Source organism: Phascolarctos cinereus, unplaced genomic scaffold (genome assembly GCF_003287225.1).
Source record: "Phascolarctos cinereus isolate Bilbo 61053 unplaced genomic scaffold, phaCin_HiC Scaffold_2;HRSCAF=192, whole genome shotgun sequence".
Taxonomy (NCBI): domain Eukaryota; kingdom Metazoa; phylum Chordata; class Mammalia; order Diprotodontia; family Phascolarctidae; genus Phascolarctos; species Phascolarctos cinereus.
This window is the reverse complement of record NW_027555625.1, coordinates 381,255,410-381,278,132: the sequence shown is the minus strand read 5'-3', so window position 1 is coordinate 381,278,132 and position 22,723 is coordinate 381,255,410. Positions and strand designations below refer to the sequence as shown.

Here is a 22,723-nt window from a genome sequence, read left to right as displayed (position 1 = left end):
TAGTCATTTCCCTCCTCTGGGGCTCAGTTTCCTTTTTTGCAAAATGGGGAGCTGGACTAGGTGACCACTCATAAGGTTCTCTTCCAGCTCCATGAATCTACAGTCCTTCCAGATGGGAATCCCAGGATTATGTGATGCAGCCTGTGTGTGAGAGGGGAGTGGGAGGGGCAGCAGAGCGGGGAACAGACAAGTCGCAGCGCTGTGTGCATGCGAGGCAAAGCCCGGGCATACGTGAGCTCGGGGAAAAGGGGGGACCGAGCGTGCAGCGCAGGGCTCCTTCGCATGTTGCGCTGTTATTTTGGGTCCTCGCTCTTGTCATGGGACTAGAGCAGAAATCGGGGCTGCACTGCCACCTCTGGTTTGCAGCCTCATAAACCTCGTCTCACTTCGGCTCCAGTCGCTCCTGCTCCCCGCACGCGCCGGCCGCTGCCCCTCTCCGTCTTCTTGGGAGGAGAGTGTCTCCTGCTACCCGGGGAACCCCGCCACCCCCAGTGGAGCCATGGCATCGGGCAGGAGGGGCTGGGACAACAGCCGCGAGGATGATCTGCCGGTCTACCTGGCCAGGCCAGGTACCACGGACCAGATCCCCCGGCAGAAGTACGGGGGCATGTTCTGCAACGTGGAGGGCGCCTTCGAGAGCAAGACGCTGGATTTCGATGCCCTGAGCGTAGGGCAGCGAGGGGCGAAGACCCCGAGGAGCAGCCAAGGCAGCGCAGGCGGCGGGGGGAGCCGGCCGGTGGCGGCTGAGCCGGACACCCCCCGGAGGAGCCAAGCCCGGGAGGAGTGCCGAGATCCCCCGGCTCCAGCGCTCAGCGGGGTGGAGATTCGCAGCGCTTCGGGCAAGGAGGTGTTGCAGAACCTCGACCCCAAAGATAAGGTAAAGGAGTGCCCCCCATTTCAGCCTTGCTTCCTCTTCTTCCCACCACTCCCTGCAGCGTAACCCAGCCCCGGGGCCGAAGGCTGCGCTGCAACTTTCTCTGTTCACTTTGCACCCGACTCGGGGAAGGAGGAGATTTTTCTTCCAACTACCACCCCTTCTCCCTTCTCCTTCCTCCCCCTACCAATTCCGGACCCCCAACTAGAGTTTCCGTCCCTAGTATCTATTTGTGGGGCAGGGGAAGTGGGAATACCCTCCACTCTTCTCAACTGGGCTTCCTGTCTGTACTTACTAGAATCCTTCTCCCTCTGCCTCTCTGCCCTCTTCGCGATCTCCTCGGTTCTGGATGGGTGTGGAGGGCTGGACTGAGAAGGATCTAGCTAGGTTTTATTCTGCCCATAAGAAAAAGTCCACTCTTCCAGCTCGTTCTCTCTCCCCATCGACTCAAAAATACCCGCCCCAGACAGGCACCTTCAGATCCCAAAAAGGGATGTTTAGGACAACATCGGACAAGGGGAGCTGGGAGAAGGGGGGGGGCTGTCGCTGGGGGAGCAGGCAGCAAAAGTAATTTACTCTTCTATAGTCCGGAGGAGCAACATAGGAGAGAGGGAAGTTGCCCTCCACCCCACCCTCCGAGCCAACACACACCCAGCTCAGCCCTCTGCTCCACTTGGGAAACTTTTGTGTGTGAAACAGTAGGCTAAACGGCAAGACTGTTCTGCCAACCTCGAGCGTCTTAACTGTCATTTTGTCTCAGATTGTGTTTGCCTGAGGTATATTTGCACGCATGGGCCAGCTCTTGAACTCTGGGGTGAGATGATACAACCACCTCTCTGGATCCATCTTAGTTATTTAAAAATAAAGACACTATTGAGGGTTTCATAGGAATGAGTTGCAAGGCAGTCTTCAGCTGCTTACATGTGCGACAAAGCCAAGTAAATGTATGTGTACGTCCCCACCCCCTCTTCAGAAACTTAGATGGCTGAAGTCACTGAATGACCTTGCTTGACATGAGTTTCTCGTTTATTTTGTTGGTAGGCAGGTGTCCTGAGAATCTGGGCACAGGTAGAGGCACAGAATTCAAAATGATGCTCGAGAAGGAAGAAACAAATATATTCAGCTGCTCTGGCCTGACAGACCTTTTTTTCCTGTTGTCTAGGTATCGGATGCAAGAAACAACTGCATCTATTATTCTGCATTAATATTGTTATGAATGATCACTTGAAATGGAAATTGGCTCCTTAGAGGAATTGCAGCCAGTGCCCACAAAGACTGCAGACTTGCATTAAAACACATGGTTAGCCAATAGGAGGGACAAGGGCCTTTTCTTTGGGTTTCATATATGACAAGCTCACACAAAAGCAAAAATACAAAAGAAAAACACAAGGAAAAGTTATTTACAGTTGGGATTGTTCAAAGTAGCCATTGCAAAAACAGGATGTCAATGTTACTTGAAATCACAACTGATGATTGTAAATCTATATTAGGAGTTCAAAGCACCTTTCCCCTCTTCCTCCTGCTCTTTAAAATCCTGGGATTTTCCCAGGATCCTCCCTCCTTTTTCCTTTAGGGAGGGAGGAAAGGAGGAGTTGAGCCTCTTATGTTTGGAAGGGTTTCAAGTTGTTTCTAGATGGAAAAGTGGGCTTTCAAAATGGGTGTTTCTTCTCTTTAGGTCTAATTTGGCCAGGAGTGAAAATGTTCACTTCCTGACTGCCAGGAATGAGATATGTGGTAAATGATGTCAGTAAACTATAGTTAACATTATTCCTTTGACTAGGACCCTTCTGATTCGAGCCAGGCTTTTATGGTCAATCTGTAATACTGATGAATGGTAACTAGAGGAAAGAAAAATGTACTCCTTGTAATCGAAACAATTCTCCTTCCTTCTCCCTTCCTTGCAAACCCTGTACTTTTGGTTACTAATTGAAAAATAATGATATGACATAAGTATCAGCAAGATATATAGGGATCTATGGTTACTCATAGGTCAATTCTCAATGTTGTTGGCAGTCTGGACAGTGCTGTATTATTATCTCCAATTTCATAGAGTTTCAAGGGACCTTAGAGGTCTGCCTCTCAGTGAAGGAATCCTTTCTGTAACATCTCTGACAAATGAATATTCAGTCTCTGCTTTAAAAGCATTCACTGACAGGCAACTCACTACCATTCATTGTTGGACATCTCTGGTAAAAAAAATTTTCCCCTATATTCATTTGGAATCTGCCGCCTTTTGTTACAGCTATTCACTGGTCTTAGTTCTGCTTTCTAAGGATACACAAACTAAATGTAACCTCTTTTTTGTGTGCCAGCTCATTAGGTATTTGAAGACAGCAAAAACAATCTTCTCTTTCCTAGGTTAATCAGTTCCATCAACTCTTCAACACTCTGTTGGATCTGTCATCTCATTGCTTTGGGTAGTCCTTCCATGGCTCTTCATCTTGCCTGACACTTGTCCATGGCTCTTATGAATTTCCTATGCAAGGTCCATCCAACATGCAGGAGGTCATCCTTTCATCTCTCAAAATTATGTAGATCCCATTGGAGGACTTGGGCTGCCCATCATGTATCCCTTGCTCTCAACTCCTCTTTTTCACCCTAGGCACACGTCTCCAATGACATCCCCTACTCCACCTCTCTTGCATAGTTTCTTGATTATAAGGTTCCTTTAACCATTCTTCATAGAATATGGCTTCAAGATCCTTGACTATCTTGATTTTCTTCTTTTCTTCTTCTGGATGCATTATAATTGATAAATGCCCCCTTTGGGATGGTGTCCAACCCTCACACAGTTCTCTTAAAGTACTCCGACCAGGACAGAGCACAGCATAGCCATCACCTTCCTTCTCCTGGATATTTTATTAATACTGCTTAAAATGGCATTAGCATCTTTTACAGCTGCATCACTATGGTTCATGCTGTGTGGGTAAATGTTAGGTAAGTCTTCTATGGCTTTGCCACACAAAATGCTGTTTGAACCAGGTCTCACTCAAACTGTATTTTTGTAGTTTACTGCCTCCTCCCCCCCGTACAGCACTTTACATTGATCTCCATTAAGTTTCACTTTTTTGGTTTCAGGCCATAACACCAGTCCATCCAGGTATTTTCAACTTGAGGTTCTGTCCTCCAATGTATTAGTTACCTCCTCTCAGCTTTATGTCTTCAGCAAAGTTGATAAACTCACCTTCGATGTTTTTCTCCATCAATAAAAATGTTGCATAGTATAGGGCTAGGGACAGTGTGTGTGTGTGTGTGTGTGTATGTGATATGTGTGTGTGTGTATGTGTGTGTGTGTGTGTATGTGTGTGTGAATATACCTATTAAAGACCACCTTTCCAGGCGGACAGTCCCTTAATCGGCATTCTTCAGATTCACTTTTCAACAGGCCACATGGATGTTCTCACTCAGCCTAGTTTCTTCATATTCTACTATGAGACTTTGTCAAATATCTTGCTGAAATCCAGATATTTTGTCTATGGCATTCGCCTAGCAATTAATGTCATCAGAAAAGGAAGTTAGGATAAAAGTAAGTGAACCCTAGAGAAGTCAAATCACTAAAAGCCTTTGGCATATTCTGGATCTGCAAATAATAACCATTGGCCCTTATAACACTTTACATCTATGAACTCAATTGAGTTTCATATTATTGTTCATCCTTCATTTTCAAAGAGGACCATCAGTTTCATGACAACAAGCCAAGGTAGGTGGTATTATACCCATTTTATAGATGAGAAAACTGAGCTCAGAGAGATTAAGTGATTTGGGATTATAGAATCACAGACCTAAAGCTAAAAGGGACCTCAGAGGTCATCTGGTTCCATACCTTCATTTTGCACATGAGGAGAGGTTCAGTGAGTTAGACTTACAAGATCACAGACTTAGAACCTGAAATGACCTTAGTGGTCATCTGGTCTAATGCTGTTATTTAACAAATGAGGAAGCTGAAGCCCAGAAGTTAAGTGGGTTGCCCAGGTCACTCAGCCAGCAAATGGGAAAGTCAGGATTTGAACCCAGATCCTCTCATTCCAAACCCAACTCTCTTTCCTCGCTCATGGTCATACATGGCAGCCTTTGAATTCATGTCTTCCTGATTCCTAAGTCCACCACTCTGTCACAATGCCTTATTGCCTCTATGATCTAGAAAGAGATCCTTATCATCTGGCTTGTACCCGGGAGACTGGTCTTCTGAATGATGTAGGAATAGCTAAGCGTGACCCTTGAAATAACCTGGTGCTTTTTCTCAAAGAGCTCATACCTTCAGGACTCACCAAAAACGTTCAGACAAAGACAAATTTTCTTTGTTTATAATTACTTACACCAAGTGCCTAAAAAAGCAATTCTAAATGCAAATTGAACATTTATCAACATTTCTTGCCAAAATCATAGACATTCCCTAATAGTGAACAGATTGTAGAAAGGGGAATGTCAATACACGGCTGGCTTTCTTAATCACACTCAAGTCCTACTGCCTCTACAAGCAGCAAGTGATGCTGGGAGGATACACATTTAAGAAGCATCTAATGGTATTGTCACCACAAAGATCATTTTCACCGACTACTATTTTTCACAGGGACAGGAGGGGGGCCCATAATCTACAGTTCTATGTTTCCGAGTCTTCTCTACTCCCTCCCTTGGGGTCACTTCTGTTTAAGATTCCATCTTTGGTGAGCCATTAGGAGCCCTCTCAGGGATGAGGCATAGACAGATATGAGTGTGGCCCTGAATTCATATGCCCATGCCCTTTGAATTCATAGTGCAACACTCAACATTTTCAAAGTGAAGCCAGCGGAATTAAAACTCTCGTACTTTCCTGTACATGGGAGAGGGCTAAGGCATGAGGTGAATCTTTGGGCTCATAAAGGCCCGTTTACTTAATGGCATCAAAACTCATGAAATACAAGTGAATTTCACAGTATCTCTCTGGAGTCTTTGACCAGCTGAGTCTGCACAGTGACTAGTGGTCTATTTAAGGAAAGACTCCAGGCTCCTTAACCTTCAGGCCACTATCAGATAAAGTCTCATATATCTCTTTTTAAGCTTTACCTATGCATGATTTCTTCCAGGATTTGATTTCGAGTGACAGGATGTATTTGAGAGGCGTAACCAATTTTTTTTAAGTAATGCCGTAGTTGGCAGTGTTCCTTCAAATTAATGGTCCCTAGACGCGGTGCTTTCCCCCCTCTCTGCTGATGCTTCTGTAAGTAATGTTTTACAATATCCAGCTTTCTGCCTGTAATACTTTTCAGAGTCAATGATCTTATAGCGGCTTCTACTTGTAATGCGTTTTGTAGTTAGTCCATATAAATAATGCTCTCTTGAGACCATGAGTGAAGCTCCCCCAAAACAGAAAACCCAGCACAGAAGAACAGCATTTACTGCCTATGGGTGTGTGCTACATCATATTTTATTTCAGGGAGCAACAGAGAAAATAGGGTATTGCTTTCTTATCAACTGAACCAGACCATTCCAGGAACAGTTCTAGGAAACTGAAATGTTTCCTAGAGACTTGTCTGTGCAGTTACAGGGAATCGTGGGGTTGAGGGTACAGTTGTTCTTCATCTCATCCAATTGATTACCCTATCTGATCTATTCTAATTGTAGTCAGGTAGATGATACGAATAGTAGAATCCTCAGTAGAGGGAAAGTTCCTTGAGGACAGGGATTATTTTAGTCCTTTCTTTGTAGGCAATTCATAGATGTTTGTTGAATGAATGCCTTGTTGTTGTTCATCTTTCATTCTCTCTTTCTCTCTTTTTTTTTTTTTGGCTAGGCATTCAGGGTTAAGTGACTTGCTTAGGGTCACACAGCTAGTAAGTGTCATGTGTCTGAGGCTGGATTTGAACTCAGGTCCTCCTGACTCCAGGGCTGGTGCTGTATCCACTGTGCCACCTAGCTGCCCCCATCCTTCATTCTCAAAGAAGACCAATCTTGGCTTGCATCTGAATTGGATAAGAGCAGGGCAGAGCTTCGCAATGAATGAATAAGGATATGAAGTGTGAGATTCAATAAGGCTCCATTCAAGAGAAGTCTTGTCATGAGAGGCTAATATACAAGGGATATAAACAAAAAATCTTCATAGAGCCATTGTGATAGGAACAGTCATCATAACTTGAGTCCTTGGAACATGCATATATACATATGTGTGTGTGTGTATATATGTGTGTGTGTATATATATATATATACATATATATATGTGTATATATATATATATATGCATATCTATATCTCTCTATCCTTCAGTCCAGATTAATACTGCAAGAATGAAGGAGTTCTAATTCCCCTTTAGGTCGTCAATGTATTTTCAATGCAATTCAATTTAACAACATTGAAAAATTAAATTATAAAGTTAATAACCATTAATGGAAACAACGAAATAAACATCTAAAGTACAGATGAAATCTGGCTCAAACCTTTACTATTTAACAAAGCAGATCCAAATGGATTAATAAACAGCAGTCTAGCCAAAGCTTGCTTTTTTTCAGCAAACATTAAAAAAACCCTAAAGGGCATAAAGCATAGTGCTGGAGGTTGGGGATGTAAAAATGAAAACCAGTACAGACCTTACTCTCAACAAACTTAAAACCTAATATGGAGATACAACATATGCACAATTAAGTGTGATACAAGGTAGGGTGTTTTGGGGACAAAGGAGAAAGCCAGATAAAATGCTCTAGGAAAACTGGAAAAGAGAGGTAGTGCTATCATTTGAGGGATCAGGGAGGACTCCATGGGGTCAGTGGTACCTTACCTGAGAGAACAAATGAGTTTTAACAGGCAGAGAGGAGACAGGAGAGTGTTCCAGGCATGGGGACGGGATGGCCTGTGCAAATGAATGGAGGTGGGAAAAGGTAGAATGAGATGGAACAACACTCAGTTTGAGTGAAACTGAAGGAGAGAAATGTAAGATAAATCTGGGAAGGTTGGTTAGAGCCAGATTATGGAGGCCCTTCAGTGCTGAGTTGAAAAGCTTATGTTTTCTCCAAGGCAATCGTATGTGATGTATCGAATCGAGTTCCAGGAAATTTATATTCAACATTTTGGAAAAATTTTGTAGTGACCCCCATCCCCAGCAGGTACTAGTTAAAACTCCAATTTGCATAGTAATGAAATTGTTAACCCTGAGCACCTAAGAAGCAATTCTAGATACCGTTTAACAAGGGCCATTTAACTATAGTAGAGGGTGTGACAGGATGCTGCACAGCTGTGACTAGCTTGGTTCAGAGGGGGTAAGCCACAGGCCAGAGATCTTTCTCCTTCCGCTGGGGTATGCGAAAAGTTTATTGTAAATGGAATGGGAGGGTCCTGTAAGAATTGCCATTGGAACCCGAGATTTTCATTACTTAACACATTTATTAGTTGTCTTCTATGTGCAAAGCACGGTGCTAGGCCTCAGGATAGGCGCAAAGCTGATTGAGATGGGATCCTTCCCTTCAAGGAATTTAGGACTTAGCACTGGATTAGATCAAGTGTGCCATACTTCAAACTTTCAGGTGCAATAAAGGACAAAGTAGGGACAGTATTTTGTGTGGTACATGTGGAAGCTATTAGCAGAAGATGCCTGAGGCAACAGTGATCAATGGGGGTATAGTGGATAGCACACTGATCCTTGAGTCAGGAAGATCAGGGTTCGACTCCTGCCTCAGGCACTTATCAGCTGTGTAATCTTAGGCAAGTCAGTTAACATCTAGGTGCCTCAGTTTCCCCATCTGTAAAAGGGGAAGGGAAGGAAACAAAAGGGCAGCTAGGTGGTGAGGTGGACAAAGCACCAGGCCTAGAGTCAGGAAGGCTCATCTTCCTGAGTTCAGATTTGGCCTCAGATACTTACTAGCTGTGTGACCCTGGGCAAATCATTAACCCCATTTGCCTCAGTTTTCTCATCTGTAAAATGAGCTGGGGAAGGAAATGGCAAACCACTCCAGTAGCTTTGCCAAGGAGACCCCAAATGGGGTCATAGAGAGTCGGGCATGACTGAAGCCACTGAACAACAACAAAAGGAAATAAACTTTTATTAAGCACCTACTATGTGCTAGTGTTATCTCAGCTGGGCCTCATAACAATGCGGTGAGTAGGTGCTATTATTGTCTCTGTTTTACAGTCAAATGAGGCGGTTGGACTAAATTTTACAGTGACATGTACTGAGCAGACATGATCTAGTGGAAAGAACATGGGTTCTGGGGACAGAGAACGTGGGTTTGAATCCTAGCTCTGCTCTTAACTGTCTCCTGGACCCCAGGAAGTCACGGACTCTCTCTGTTTTTGGTTGTGAAATGAAGGGGTAGAAATAGATGATTTCTAACGGCTCTTCCAAGTCTAAAGTGATCCTAGGTTAGACTGAGTGGCCCGAAAGAACCAACTAGAGAATAATAATATAAAAGGAGATTAAAGTAGAAAGAACGAATGAAGGGGCAGCTGGGTGGCACAGTGGGCAGAGTACTCGTCCCCGGAGTCGGGAGGACCTGCGTTCAAATCTGGCCTCAGACACTTGATACTAGCTGTGTGACCCTAGGCAAGTCACTTAACCCCAATTGTCTCACCCCCAAAAAAGAAGAAAAGAAAAAGAATGAATGAAAATGCATTTATTGGGGGGGGGGAAGCTAGGTGGCACAGTGGATAGAGCATCAGCCCTAGAGTCAGGAGGACCTGAGTCCAAATCCAGCCTCAGACACATAACATTTACTAGCTGCATGACCCTGAGCAAGTCACTTAACCCACTTGTCTAGCCAAAAAAGAAAAAAAAAGAAAATGCATTTATTAAGCACTTATTGCATGCAAAGTTCCCTGCCCAGCAAACACACAAAGAGAAAATCAGTCCATCACTGATCTCAAGATGTTTATATTTTATTAGGAGACAAATATCATAGGAGGTCCCCAGCTGCAAGTCAGATGGAAAGGCTCACGTGGCCTTGGTATATGGAAGAAAAGCAGATGGTAATGCATCTTCTTTAATATAGGATATTTGAAGAAAGATGCTATCTGTGTCCAGAGAAAGAACTGATAAATAGAAGTATGTATAGAATAATTTTACACATATACACCTATTTGTGTCTAATGGCAGCCATGGGGTGGGGAGAAAAAAAAAGAAAAGATAATAATTTTGTTTGAAAGGAAAAGCCAGTTCTGCATAGTAGATTTGCAATTTCATGCATAATCTTTTTTTTTAAACTGTATTGTGTTATGGAAATGCTTGTTTTATTCTATAAACTAAAAATAAAATTAAAAATATAATTTCCACTGGTAAAACCATATCCGTTTCTGATGTTGAACCATTTGACAGTGCCAAGAGTTCAGTGACTGACTATGTGTATCTCTACAAGAGTTGCTGCCCAGGCTGATGGCTAAGGGTGGGTCATAAGGAGCCAGGCTAGAAGCAGGGCTGGTGCTAGGGGGGGAGGGGAGAATGTGAGGGGAGGGCAGTGCTAGTCACTAGTCTTCCCTGACTTTTGGTGGTTGTTCCCTGACATTTGGTGTTGAGGTTGGAGGGATCTTCTACAGGGGATTGCTCCCTTTGATGAGGGCTTTGGGGGCCAGGCCAGAAGCAGGGTTGATGGAAGAAAGTGAAATACTCAAGGGAGAATTTTATACATTTTACATCATGTAAAGAACAAAATGAGGAGATAAAAAGGAGAGTAGAAGGAGGAAATATATACATATATTTATAAGAGTCAAGAGGCCAGGCTCTTTATCATAGGAATTCTGCCCGAGCACTGCCTTAGCAGATGTTCCTGAGTTAGACAGCAAAAGGGTGAAAGCAGGAGATGTTCAAATGGAATTTATTAAGTTAAAGGGTTAGCAGGCAAGTTACTCAGAGAGGAAAGAGAAGGCATAGGATTGGGGGAAATAGTAATATGACAAAGAGTAATTAATGGATCGCAAATCTCAATTGCTTTAAGATTTATAAAGCATTTTTCATCCCAACAATTCTATGAAGTAGGTGTAGCCATTGTTATTAGCCCCATTTCGCATATGGGGAACTGAGGCCTACAGGGGGTAGGTTACCATGGACACACAGTTAATAAGAAAATGAGTCCAGGTTTCCTGACTCGGAGCCCAGACCTTTTTCCATTGGCACCACTGTTGTGAGTCAAAAGTGCAAATGGAAAACTAGTTTAGAATTGGCCTTGAGGCCTGTTTAGCTTTACTCCAGAATATTCCCATAGCCGAGCATGATTAAATGTAAAAAATAAGGATGTAAATAGCAGCCTTACAGAAGGAAATGGAGACACAAGTTACGGAGCCTTGAAAAAGGACAAGCCAAACTTAGCTTATTTACAGGAGTCTCGATTAGGTACAAAGACAGTACAGAATGCTCAAGAAAGGTGGGCCAGGGTTATAGACTCCTTCTGGTTCATAAAAGAAAAAGAACGCACAGGGCCACCTACAGTTGAGGGTGGGAGAAGAGGTGCCATGCTAAGAGCTCTGTACTCAGAGGCCAAGGATCCCAGTTCAAATTATGATTTCTGTGTCTTATGTGTGACTCTGGATAAATTGCTTTCCTTTCTGAGCCTCAGTTTCCCCCTTCTGTAAAATGAGGGAATTGGATTAGATGACTCCTTATGTCTGTTCCAGCTCTGGGTCCATGGAAGTAAAATTGGAAGATGCTAAAGAATAAATGGAAAGAGAAAAGGTTTTTGAAAAGGTGGGTGAGTCCCTTGCTCCAGGGCAGGCCATCCAGAGTGCTTTTTTGTAACTGTTGCCCAAAGCAGGAAACAAGCAAATTACCTATGGAGCAAATTTTTTAGAAGTAGTGGGTAGAAGATGGGGATGAGTGGTAATGATAGGAGATAGTACTGAGAGTTCATATATGATGAAAAGATAAACAGCATATAGAGTAGGGATAGTCTTTGTGGAGGAAGAAAAGAAAGAAAGAAAGAAAGAAAGAAAGAAAGAAAGAAAGAAAGAAAGAAAGAAAGAAAGAAAGAAAGAAAGGAAGGAAGGAAGGAAGGAAGGAAGGAAGGAAGAAAGGAAGAGAGAGAGAAAGAAAGAAAGAAAAAGAAAGGAAGGAAGGAAGAAAGAAAGGAAGAGAGAGAGAAAGAAAGAAAGAAAGAAAGAAAAAGAAAGGAAGGAAGGAAGGAAGAAAGAAAGGAAGGAAGGAAGAAAGAGAGAGAGAAAGAAAGGAAGGAAGAAAGGAAGAAAGAAAAGAAGAAAGGAAGAAAGAAAGAGAGAGAAAGAAAGAAAGGAGAAAGAGAAAAAGAAAGAGAAGGAAGGAAGAAAGAAGGGCAAGGAAGAAAGAAAAGGAAGGAAGGATTAAACTCATTAATATTCCTAAAGCATGGCATAGGACCAATGTGTGATCACAGTGGCAATCAATTTTGAAAAAGGATCTACATGGAAGGAGTTTAAAAGCATTCTAAGCAAGTTTATCAAAAGGCAGGAAACACTGCTTCCATTTTAGTGTTTAAGATTGATAAAAAATCCAGGAAGTAAATATAAATGTGAAGAACAATGCAGAGTATAAATGAAGCTTAGCATCTATGGACAGAGAAAAGAGAATGGTTGGAGTAGAGGAAAACAGAAATAACAATGACAGGAAAACCCAACTGGGAAACTGGCAGAAAGGATCTAAATAATTGAAAAGGAAAAGGTCAGGACAAAAAAAAAAAGAAATTACTAGTGCTCCAGTAAAAGGAAAGAAATGAAGGTTTGAATGATAAAGATAGAAAGTAAAAACAGAGCCAAAAAACTGGTTAGAGATGGAGTGAGAATTCCTCTTGGAATTGTTAAGAAAATAAGAGATGGAGTAAAAAGTAGAGAACATCGTTGAGCCCACTAACCATAAAACATTATTTATAGAAAGAGAAATTAGAGACCTATAAACAGAAATAATGGTCTGCAGATTTGAAATTTTGTTTGAGATCTCGTAGAGAAGTATATTTGTCAAAGATGTGTCTACTTGGAAGTCTGAAGCTTCCTTGGGCAAACCCAAAGTGAAGGCATTTAATCTAACCTGGTCAAAGATGCAGAGTCATAACCAGCAATTTTGGCAACCAGGGTAAGTAGCAAAAAATGGGATGAAGCAAGCAGCATAAATAATCTCTATTTATTGCCTTAGTAATTCATGATGTGAAAATAATAAATGAAATAAGACAAATTCAGTTGAGTCAGAGAAAGAGACAATTAGCTACTGTTAATGTTGTGGTCTAGGGGTGCTAGGCACCCTGCAATGCAAGGGTACAGGGTGGGAGTCTGCCTTGTAAGAATTCAACCATTCAAGCCTTCTTTCAGTCCAGGTAGCAAGTTTATTAAGACACCAGTTGGTTAGGTTAGATTCCTAGTGAGTCTGAAGTATTTTGTGATGTCAATACAAGCAAGCCAGATTCTTAAAGAATCTGTGCATTTGATGAGGGTAAGATTGATATTTTATATAGAAAGGCTATGGGAAGATATGGATGAGATTAAGGAGTGGCAAGTAGCCTGGGATAGACCAGTGGGCCAGGTGTAGACAATGAGAGAGCCACAATGAAAGGGCAGTTAAAAGGACTATACTGGGATGGGTCAGATGCCTCAGGCATCAGGGATCTGGGCTGCTGAAATTTGTGGGAAAGTTCAAGGACCTTTTTTGGGGGGTCTCATTATTCCATCGGTTCCATCATTAACTCATGGTTTCTGTCATGTGTTAAATTTTTGCACCCTCTAAATTTCCATCCCCTAGGGCAAAGCTACTGGGGCCCTGCCCTAGCTTATTTAAGTTCTGTCCAGAGGAACAATGGAATGAGAGAATAAAGGGCCCTGAGCATAATGTTCAGGTGAAGGGTCACCAGTAATTTTTGACGACTGATATTACCGCAGATTATTAGGCATTTTTTTATGATACATACAAACATACATATATATGTATATATATATATATGTGTGTGTGTGTGTGTGTGTGTGTGTGTGTGTGTGTATACACACACACACACACACACACACACACACACATATAATCAGTTACCTATCATTAACTTACTCCTCGGTTCCCAAATGGAAGTTTCCTTTACAACAAATAGATATAGCCATGCAAAATAAGTGAGCACATTGGTCATGTCTGATATTTGCACATTTTTAATCCATTACCTCTCTGCTAAGAAACACTATCAGTACGTCCATTGAAGGAAGCTGTCCAGGTCAGCCATCTCTTCATTTCCAACCTGGCTGCACTCCTCTGGACTTCTCCTCTCTTCTTCCTCCCCTCCTCCCACCCTCATACACATACAATGAGCTGGTACCTTCTCTGTTACTCCCACCCCCTTTTAGTTTCCTTCTCTGTGTGGTCTTTCCCCATTCGATTATAAGCTCCTTGAGGACAGGGACTGCCTTTCTTTTTCTGTTTGTATTCCCGGGGCTCAGCACAGTGCCTCCCACACAGCAGCTACTTAGTAAATGCTTATTGCTTGACTTACTGACAGAATCTTATTAAAGAGATGATAGCATCCAGAAGGGTACCTGAGCCTTTGAAACATAACTGTTTAAATGGTAGTAGGGGTTACAAAAGAGTCAGATACAACTGAACAACAGCAAGAAAAGATAACTTAGTCAAGTTTGCCCGAGGAAGGAGCTGTTCGGAATACTTGACAATCATAGCTAATAGAGGTTGACGTTTAAAGCATGTGAAGCACTTTACAGGCACGATCTCAAGTTGACTCTCACAACAGTTTGGTGAGGTGGGTATTGCTGTTCTGTTGTATCCAACTCTCTGTAACCCCATTTGGGGTTCTCTTGGATAGTGGAATGGTTTGCCATTTCCTTCTCCAACTCATTTTACAGATGAGGAAACTGAAGATTAAGTGACTTGCCCAGGGTCACATAGCTAGTAAATGTCTGAGGCTGGGTTTGAACTCAAGAAAATGAGTTTTCCTGACTTCAGGCTCGGTGTTCTATCCACTGAACCACCTAGCTGCCCAGTGAGGTGGGTACTACAGGTTTTATTATCTCTATTTTATAGAGGGAAACTGAGGCTGCGAGAGGTTAAATGAGTTGTCCACAGTCTTTATAGTAAGTTTTAGAGGTAGAATTCAAACTCAAGTGTCAGAGGGAAAATTCAAATTCTAAGCCCAGTTCTCTTCCCACTGTAGATTACAGAAAGCTTCTACAAGTGTAAATTTCTATGTAGAGGGGCAGCTACGGGGCCTTGGAGTCAGGAGGACTTCAATCTTCAAATCTGGTCTCAGCTACTTGACACTTACTAGGTGTATGACCCTGGGCAAGTCACTTAACCCAGATTGCCTCACCAAAAAAGCAAAAGACACATTTTTTTTTTCTGTGTAAAATACATATTAGAGAAGGAAGGATTGGAATAAATAATAATACTTCATATTTTAAGGACTTGTAATTTTGTTGGTGATGGAAGTCACCTTATCAATGCAGATCCCAAATCTTATGCCTGTTTAGTAAGTGGTTTTAGAGAATTGCTGTAGCTAAAACATTCCTCAGCCTATGGCCATTTAGGTGGCTTACCTCCCCAAGCTTAAGGAAGCTGGTCTTCAGATGACAAGACAGACAGCCCATCACTAGGTCCATATTCAGGACTTCTTTAGTATGGAGTTGGTGTCCTATGGGCATAACCTTTGAAACTCGTAAGTCCCGTCCCCTCTATAATGGAGCATTCTGCTTCAGTAGAGTATCATAAGATCATAGATTTATAGCTGGGAGGGACCTTAAAAGTCGTTGAGTCCAACACTCTCCTTTTGCAGAAAGGAAAAATGAGTAGGAATCCACAATTAAGGAGGTAAGGGGAGAGAAGACTCATCAAAATTAGCATTCCTAGTCAAGTGCCACGCTTCATGTTTCAGACATGTAGAGGGGTTGAGGAGTCCGGGAGAAAGAGGAAAGGGTAGTTTGGGTATTATGGCTACATTTCAAAGGCAACTCGTGTATTTCTGGGTGAGGAAAACCATCCAGTCCTAAAGGTTTAAGAGGATCATTTGGCTTGAATGGGAAAGGGTCACCTCGATGTTTTGATCAAAGTATCCAGAGGACATTCTTGGGTTTGGTGTTAAAAGCTGGTGTTTTCTCCTGTGCATCTTTATTTTTTTGATGTCCTCAAGCTTTTGGGCCAAGTTTGGAATTCCATGCTATTGAGCCATAGGTCACAGGGTAATCCAAAGTTTGAATCCAAACCCTCCAACTTCAATTCCAGTACTCTTTCCACTGTATAAATTAGCCTTGGGGTATAGAAGTAACGAAAGAACAGAGTCCATGAAATTGATGAAAAAGAGAGGAGAGTTTTGATGAATCAAAATGGGAGAAAACATAGCAGAACAATTACTAGGAATTTTTATGCTTGGGGCAACTGTCATGAACCACCCCAGGGCAAGCAGTCTTGTCCCCGATTTGAGGGATTGGGACAGGAAAGAAGCTGAGATTTGGTGGCTTCCTATTAATGAATTATTTTTTACTGATTAGGTGCTGACTTCTGTGTTTCTACTTTGTTTGGGCTATGAGGGCTGTCATCTCCTTCTAAATTTAGCATTCTGGCTCAGAGCTCCAGCTGCCCAAACCTTATTACCAACCCTCAGGAAAGAGAAAAGATGTTGGATAGAGATCCATAACATCCCTGCTTTGTTGTGGTTACTGTATTTAACATTTAAGCATATGGGAACTATTAATGCACACCTATTTTGCTTTTCCTTAAATAGTCATTTTACCGTCAGATTCCTTGCAAAGGACTTTTAGTTCCTTGAGAGTTCTGTTAACATGCCTTGCAAAACCAAATTTAATTGTGGCACATTAGACCAAGGGAAGGAAAAATGAGGTAATCATCGAAATAACTTGTTTAAAAAAAACCACTTTTCTCAATTACCTATCTCTGGTGAAAGTAGGGTCCACAGAGGCTTTTTTTTTTTTGGTGGGGGGAGGAAGAGGAGGTGAGAAGAGCCTAAATTATTGGATGATATTTCTCTTGCACTCTACTCTGGTCTGACCACATCTGTAGTTCTCTATTTTAATTTTCATAAGAAGACTCCACAAAAGTGGCCAGACGAGAATTCTTGGTACTGTTCATATAAGTGTAACACTAACTTGTTAGACTTAGCATAAGTGCTACTGATATTAAGAAAAGTGAAAAAGAAACGATTGTCTTGAACAAAAGATGTTTTTGTTTAATTTTGCATTTCCACCCTATGAGTCTCATGTGCTTCAGACCACAGTGGTATGGCTCCACCAAAGTTCCAACATCATCATCATTTCCATAGTAACCTGCTATAAAGATGCAAACAGAGGATTACACCCTCCCTCCTTGCAGGCTTAGACAGGAAGGCCAGATGGGTTATGAGGGAGGGAAAAAGCCCTCACTGAGACATAAATCTCTTCAGGAGAAGCAAAAGGAAATCATTTAAGGAAGAAAGCGGGTGGTGTAATCATTGCCCTAGGGTGACATTCCTGTTTAAAGCTGGCCAGCAGTGGTGGGTGCCTTTCCAAGATTTAAATCGAGGACTTCAAGTGTGTGGTGAGTTACTGACAAAGCCAGCTAATGAGGCCAGGATCATGCATGGATTTGACTCCCATGTGAGGCCGTTGACCTCGATCCCTTCCAACGGACACAGGCTGCATGTGTCATCCTAACTAGTTATGTCCAAGGGAGAGCTGGCTACTTTATAAACCATCTTCATCACTGCAAGTCAGTACAGAGGGCACACCCTACTGGTAGTGGGCTTCTATTGTCTTCTTCCTAGTACCAGATTAGGTAATGAGGGCTGCAGGTCCCTGTCTTAAATATGGGTGCCTACTCTCTCATCTCTATGCCTTCCAATAGACTTTCCCTTAGGCCTATCAATGAGAGACTGAACAGTTGAGCCCACAGGGTCTGAGGTACTCATCCCTTCCTATCTTATACCTAACCATGCTGTTTTTACTGGGTTTAGGCTTTGGGACTAAACACAAATCTTTTCATCACCTGATCAGAATAAGCCAGGAAGTTCATCATTCCTCAGAGGCCCAAGGTGAGAGGGGATCTCTTTTTCTAATGCTCACTGACTTAGTAAGTCCCCCATCCTGGCTATCCCGGGATCATTTTAGTTATGGTAAATTTGATTATGGCTTTATCAGTATAAGAGGTTCCCCCAAATAGAAGTAAAAAATGGTACTTAGTACACGATATGAATCAGAGTATAAGATGAGTGATTTATTCCTATACAGAAAAAGGAACGTCAGGTTTAAGGGCATTATAGCACAGATTAACATAATTATTAGATTAGAAATCTGTACCAACCTATAGGTATCATTACAGTCTGCCCAGAGGCTAATATGTAGACTTTATTACAATAAGCAGTTTTTCACAGCTTCTAATCATACAGATCACATTTCACCTGGATTCATGAAAGCTGAGCCTCCGTGCCCAGCTGCTTCCCTGGTCGGCTGCTGCCTCAACCAATGGACTCCCCTACTGGTGATCTGCCGGATGATGATGCCAGTGTACCCATAAACCTTGGAACCTTTCTGACACAAGGCCCTTTGTTCAGGAGAGTAAATAGAAAATGGCTCCAGCGGGGGCCCAGGTGTAAACTTGCCTAGTCAAATTCATACTTCACATGGGGCCAGTGGTAGGGAAGGGGAGTGGGTGCTCCCCATTCCCCCCTAATGCCTCGAGTTGGAGAATCAAAGCCAAAGCTATGCTTTTTGGTATTTGAGGGAGAATCGATTCCAAGAAGCTAAGCCAGAAACTGCCCCTTATGAGGATGCAGGCCCCCCTCCACTGCTCACTGGGTCCATTGGGAAGACGAAGGGACACACCACTTAGAGTTGTCCGTGTCATTCTATAACACCAAATGCTGTCATCATTTAGTATGCATATACACACATATTGTCTATATACTTTCTATGGAAATGCTATTCCTCCTCCTTGCTCCACCTCTCCCCTCTCCCTCCCCTAGTAGTAGGATATAAGCTTCAGAGACGGTTTCTGGTTTTGTATTTGTATCTTCAGTGCCTGGCAGAGCGCATGGTACATAGTAGATATTTCATGAATGAATGTTTCTTGAATGAATGAATGCATTTTTCCTTTCAGGCCATTTGTAGCTAGTTTTACTGATTTGGGGCATTGGTTTAATATTACAATGAGGTAAGATGAGCAGACTAGGTCTGTGATCACATGAGCTAACCTGCCTATATTTTTTATATGCTTCCAACCTAAAGGAAGGAATGGCCAGAGTTTAAGAAACTTATTCCCAAGGTATATTGGAGCACAGTAGATTGTTAAATTTTCAGTGTCAGCGTTTATACCTTAGAAATCATCAAATGCTACAAATTAACAATTTATTTTTTTTGTTGATTGTCTAGACTTAAGAAAGTGATAAACTAGTGCAGATTAAATTTAAATGTTTTCCTGTACGCTTTTTTTTTGGTGGGGAGAGACGGTTATTAAATATTTACTAGCATGCCCCTGCTTACATTAGCGGCTGGCTGGCTCATCAGTTGCCAATTCTTGTGCAAGATACATAGTACCTCCCATTTGTCCCCCTCTTTCTATTCATGTGGACACCACCTCATATCAGAGCCACATCATTTTTACTGCACTATTGAAGAGGTTTTCTTTCTGGATTCCCTACTTCTACTCTCTCTCATTTCCAATCCATCCTTTATCAAGCTGCCAAAAGCATCTTTTTAAAGCACAGTTCCCTGCTCAAGAAGTTTCAATGGCTCTCTGTGGCTTCTAGGATAAAATACAAATTCCTTAGCTTGACAGCTAAAGCCTTTCCTAGGCTTATTCCTTATTATTCTCCTTCATGCAGTCTGAGTTATAGCCAGACTAGCCCATGGCTGTTCCCTAAAACTGGCATTCCGTTCCCCAACAATATCCCTTGAACAGAACATTTCCTGTGCGTAGAAGGCATTCCTTTCTCACTCCCATCTTTTGGAGCTCCAAGCTTCCTTCAAGGGATCAGCTCATGTACCATATTCTACAAAAAGGCTTTCTTGATCCCCCCTATTCTCCTCCTCCTCAAATTATCCTGTATAGCACATGTGAAATCTAGACTTACTCTCCCAACTTCCACTTGTCCTGATGAGGTGGGTCCCCAGTGCATGGTTAGTAGGTCCCCTCAGGGCTCTACAATTAGCCCTGAGGAGTTGTGGGTTGGAAGTGTCCTTCTCATGGGTCTGCACCTGGAAATTGCCCCTTAACTACTTCAGTACTTGTGCAGAAAAGTCAGGCCAGGAGTTGTGAGGTAGGGAGGTGTCAAGGTCGGGAGGTGAGGAAGGCAGGGTACAATAATCCCTAGTTACAGCGATCCCTTCAGAACACTGAATTCTTGGGCAGCTAGGTGGTGCAGTGGATAGAACACTGGTCCTGAAGTCAGGAGTACCTGAGTTCAAATCCAGCCTCAGACCAAACACTTGACACTTACTAGCTGTGTGACCCTGGGCAAGTCACTTAACCCCATTGCCTAGCAAAAACAAAAAACAAAAACAAAACAAAAAAAAAATCTACAATAGCTGTGTGACCCTGGGCAAGTCACTTAACCTCGTTGCCCAGCAAAAAAAAAAAAAAAAAAAAGAACACAATTCTTGGTCAAAACATCCATACACACACATGCTCACATACATCTACAAGTATATATTTATGTGCATGTGAACTCTGGAAACTCTGAAAAAAAAATGTTGCAGGAAGTTGATTTGATAGCTGACATTTATTAAGCACCTGCTATATGCAAAGCAGCTTGCTCAGTGGGTTGGATGCCAGAATGAAAGATATCAATGTCCTTGCCCTCAAGAAGCTTATAGCCTACTAGGTGGGTGTGACATGTACTCAAATAAATACAACACAAGATAGAGTGCAATAGAGACAAAAAATCCAGACAAAATGCTCTAAAAAAATTCAAGGAGAGAAAGAACACTTCATTTTATATGGAAGGATCAGGGAAGGGTTCACAGAGGAGATGGCACACCTAAGCTGAGCCTTGAGAAAAGAAACGGATTTTAACAAGTCGAGTTAAAGAGTGAATGCCTTTAAGCGTTGGGTGATGGTCTGCATGGGATGCATAAAGGCAGGAGATAGCCGGGAGGGGCTGTGTGAGGGGAGCATAATCTGAGACAAAGATGAAAAGGCAAGTGGGAATCAGATTGTACTGGACTTTAAATGCCAAGCTAAAGAAATTATGTGTTACCTCACAAGTAATAGGGAGCCATTTAATGTTATTGTGTAATGGAGTGGTGTGGTCAGACCTGTTAATTAAGCAAATTATTTTTACAGTTGGGCAGCTAGGAGGTATAGTGGATAGAGTATTGCCCTGGAGTCAGGGAAACTCATCTTCCTGAGTTCAAATCTGGCTGCAGACACTTACTACTAGATGTGTGACACTGGACAAATCACTTAACCCTGTTTGCCTCAGTTTCCTCATCAGTAAAATGAGTTGGAGAAAGAAATGGCAAACCACTCCAGCATTTTTGCTGAGAAAATCCCAAGTGGGCCACTTTGAGCTCCCCCTCCCCCCATTACCTGAGAAAGGCCTAAACCTGGATTGGCCAATTAGGAGAAAGACATTTTGGCCCTCTCTGAGCTTAACCTACCATAATGCTTTGTGTGCTCTGGCATAACAGATATGCTTTGCTTTGCTCTCTGAGTGAACCCAAAATGCCCCTTCCTGTGTCAGCAACTACGAAGTTAGATGAAGCTGACCAGGAGCGTTCTTCTGTTTATAACTACCAAGGGTAAGGTGCCTTGAACCGGACACCATCTTGAATAATGGGACTTTTCTTCTCTTGGTATTTTATGGACACATGCTATGTTATGTTATGCTATGTGTATGTATGTGTGTGTGTGTGTGTGTGTGTGGTCATGTTAATGATAAAAAAATACAGACACCTTGGATCTATAATTTCAGTTGACACCTTGACACTCTCTTATCTTATTGTATTTACAATCTATCCCATTAAGAAATTCCTTCCTCACATTATGGTTAAACACATATGGAGACTATAATTTTGGGTTGACACAGACATCCTGACTTGAGATTGCTCTAAGTGTATAAAGGGTCTCTTTCAGCTTGTTTGCCTCTGAATTCAGCATTATTTCCTGACTCCATCATGCATGATTCCCTGGCTTAATGAGAATAAATAAGCATGTCATAGCATGTGTGTAGCCTGATTCTGTTTGTTCCTTGTTCAAACCTTTGGTAAAGGGAGAACCCCATTCTGTTTGTTCTTAGGACAAACCTTTGGTTAAGGGGGAAACTGATTCTGTTTGTTTCTTTGGACCAAACCTTTGATGAATGGTTGACAGGGGTCACAAAGAGTCAGATACAAGTGAAACAACAATAACAACAACAAATTTTTACAGTTATGTGAAGTATATACAAGAGATAGAAGAGATTAGAGGCAAGGGGACCAGTCAGGTGTTTGAGGAAGGGGAAAATGTCAAAGATGACTGTGAGATTTTACAACTACATGATTGGGAAGTTGGGAATGCTGGGAATGGGTGATTATACATGACTTTTAAAAAGTCAGTCTGGGCCTGTATATACAATATATACCTATATATACAATACATATACAATATCCCTACATATACAATAATGGAGTTGGTCTAGATTCTTAATCTGGGGTACATGGAAGGGTACATGGATAGATTTTTAAATCTAAATTAGATGAGAAAAAAATGGCATCTTCATTTTCATCAACTTCTGAAAAAAGTACTTTTGAAAAGTGGTCTATAGGCCTCATCAGGTTTCCATAGGGGTCCATGATAACAGGAGAGAAGAACCCTCTGGAACCTAGATGAAACCTAAAACTTCTTCTAGCCCCAACATTCTATTTTCTAAGATCTTTTCTCCAACCTTGATATCCTATAGTCTGTATTCTGAAGTTCCTTCCAGACCTGGCTCTCTATATCCCAAGGTCGTAGAAGCATACATTTAGAGTTGGAAGGAACAGCAAGA

At 42.2% G+C, this 22,723-nt stretch overlaps 1 protein-coding gene across 1 annotated transcript in view; it reads left to right on the top strand.

Annotated features, from left to right (window-relative positions):
• Positions 1 to 235: 235 nt before the first annotated feature.
• Positions 236 to 22,723, top strand: part of DPYSL3 (dihydropyrimidinase like 3) — a 141,790-nt gene continuing 119,302 nt past the window's right edge. The window contains exon 1 of the mRNA XM_020964234.2: positions 236 to 877. Coding sequence (XP_020819893.1) covers positions 500 to 877 — 378 coding nt within the window. The 5' untranslated portion in view covers positions 236 to 499. The remainder of the gene's footprint in view (positions 878 to 22,723) is intronic.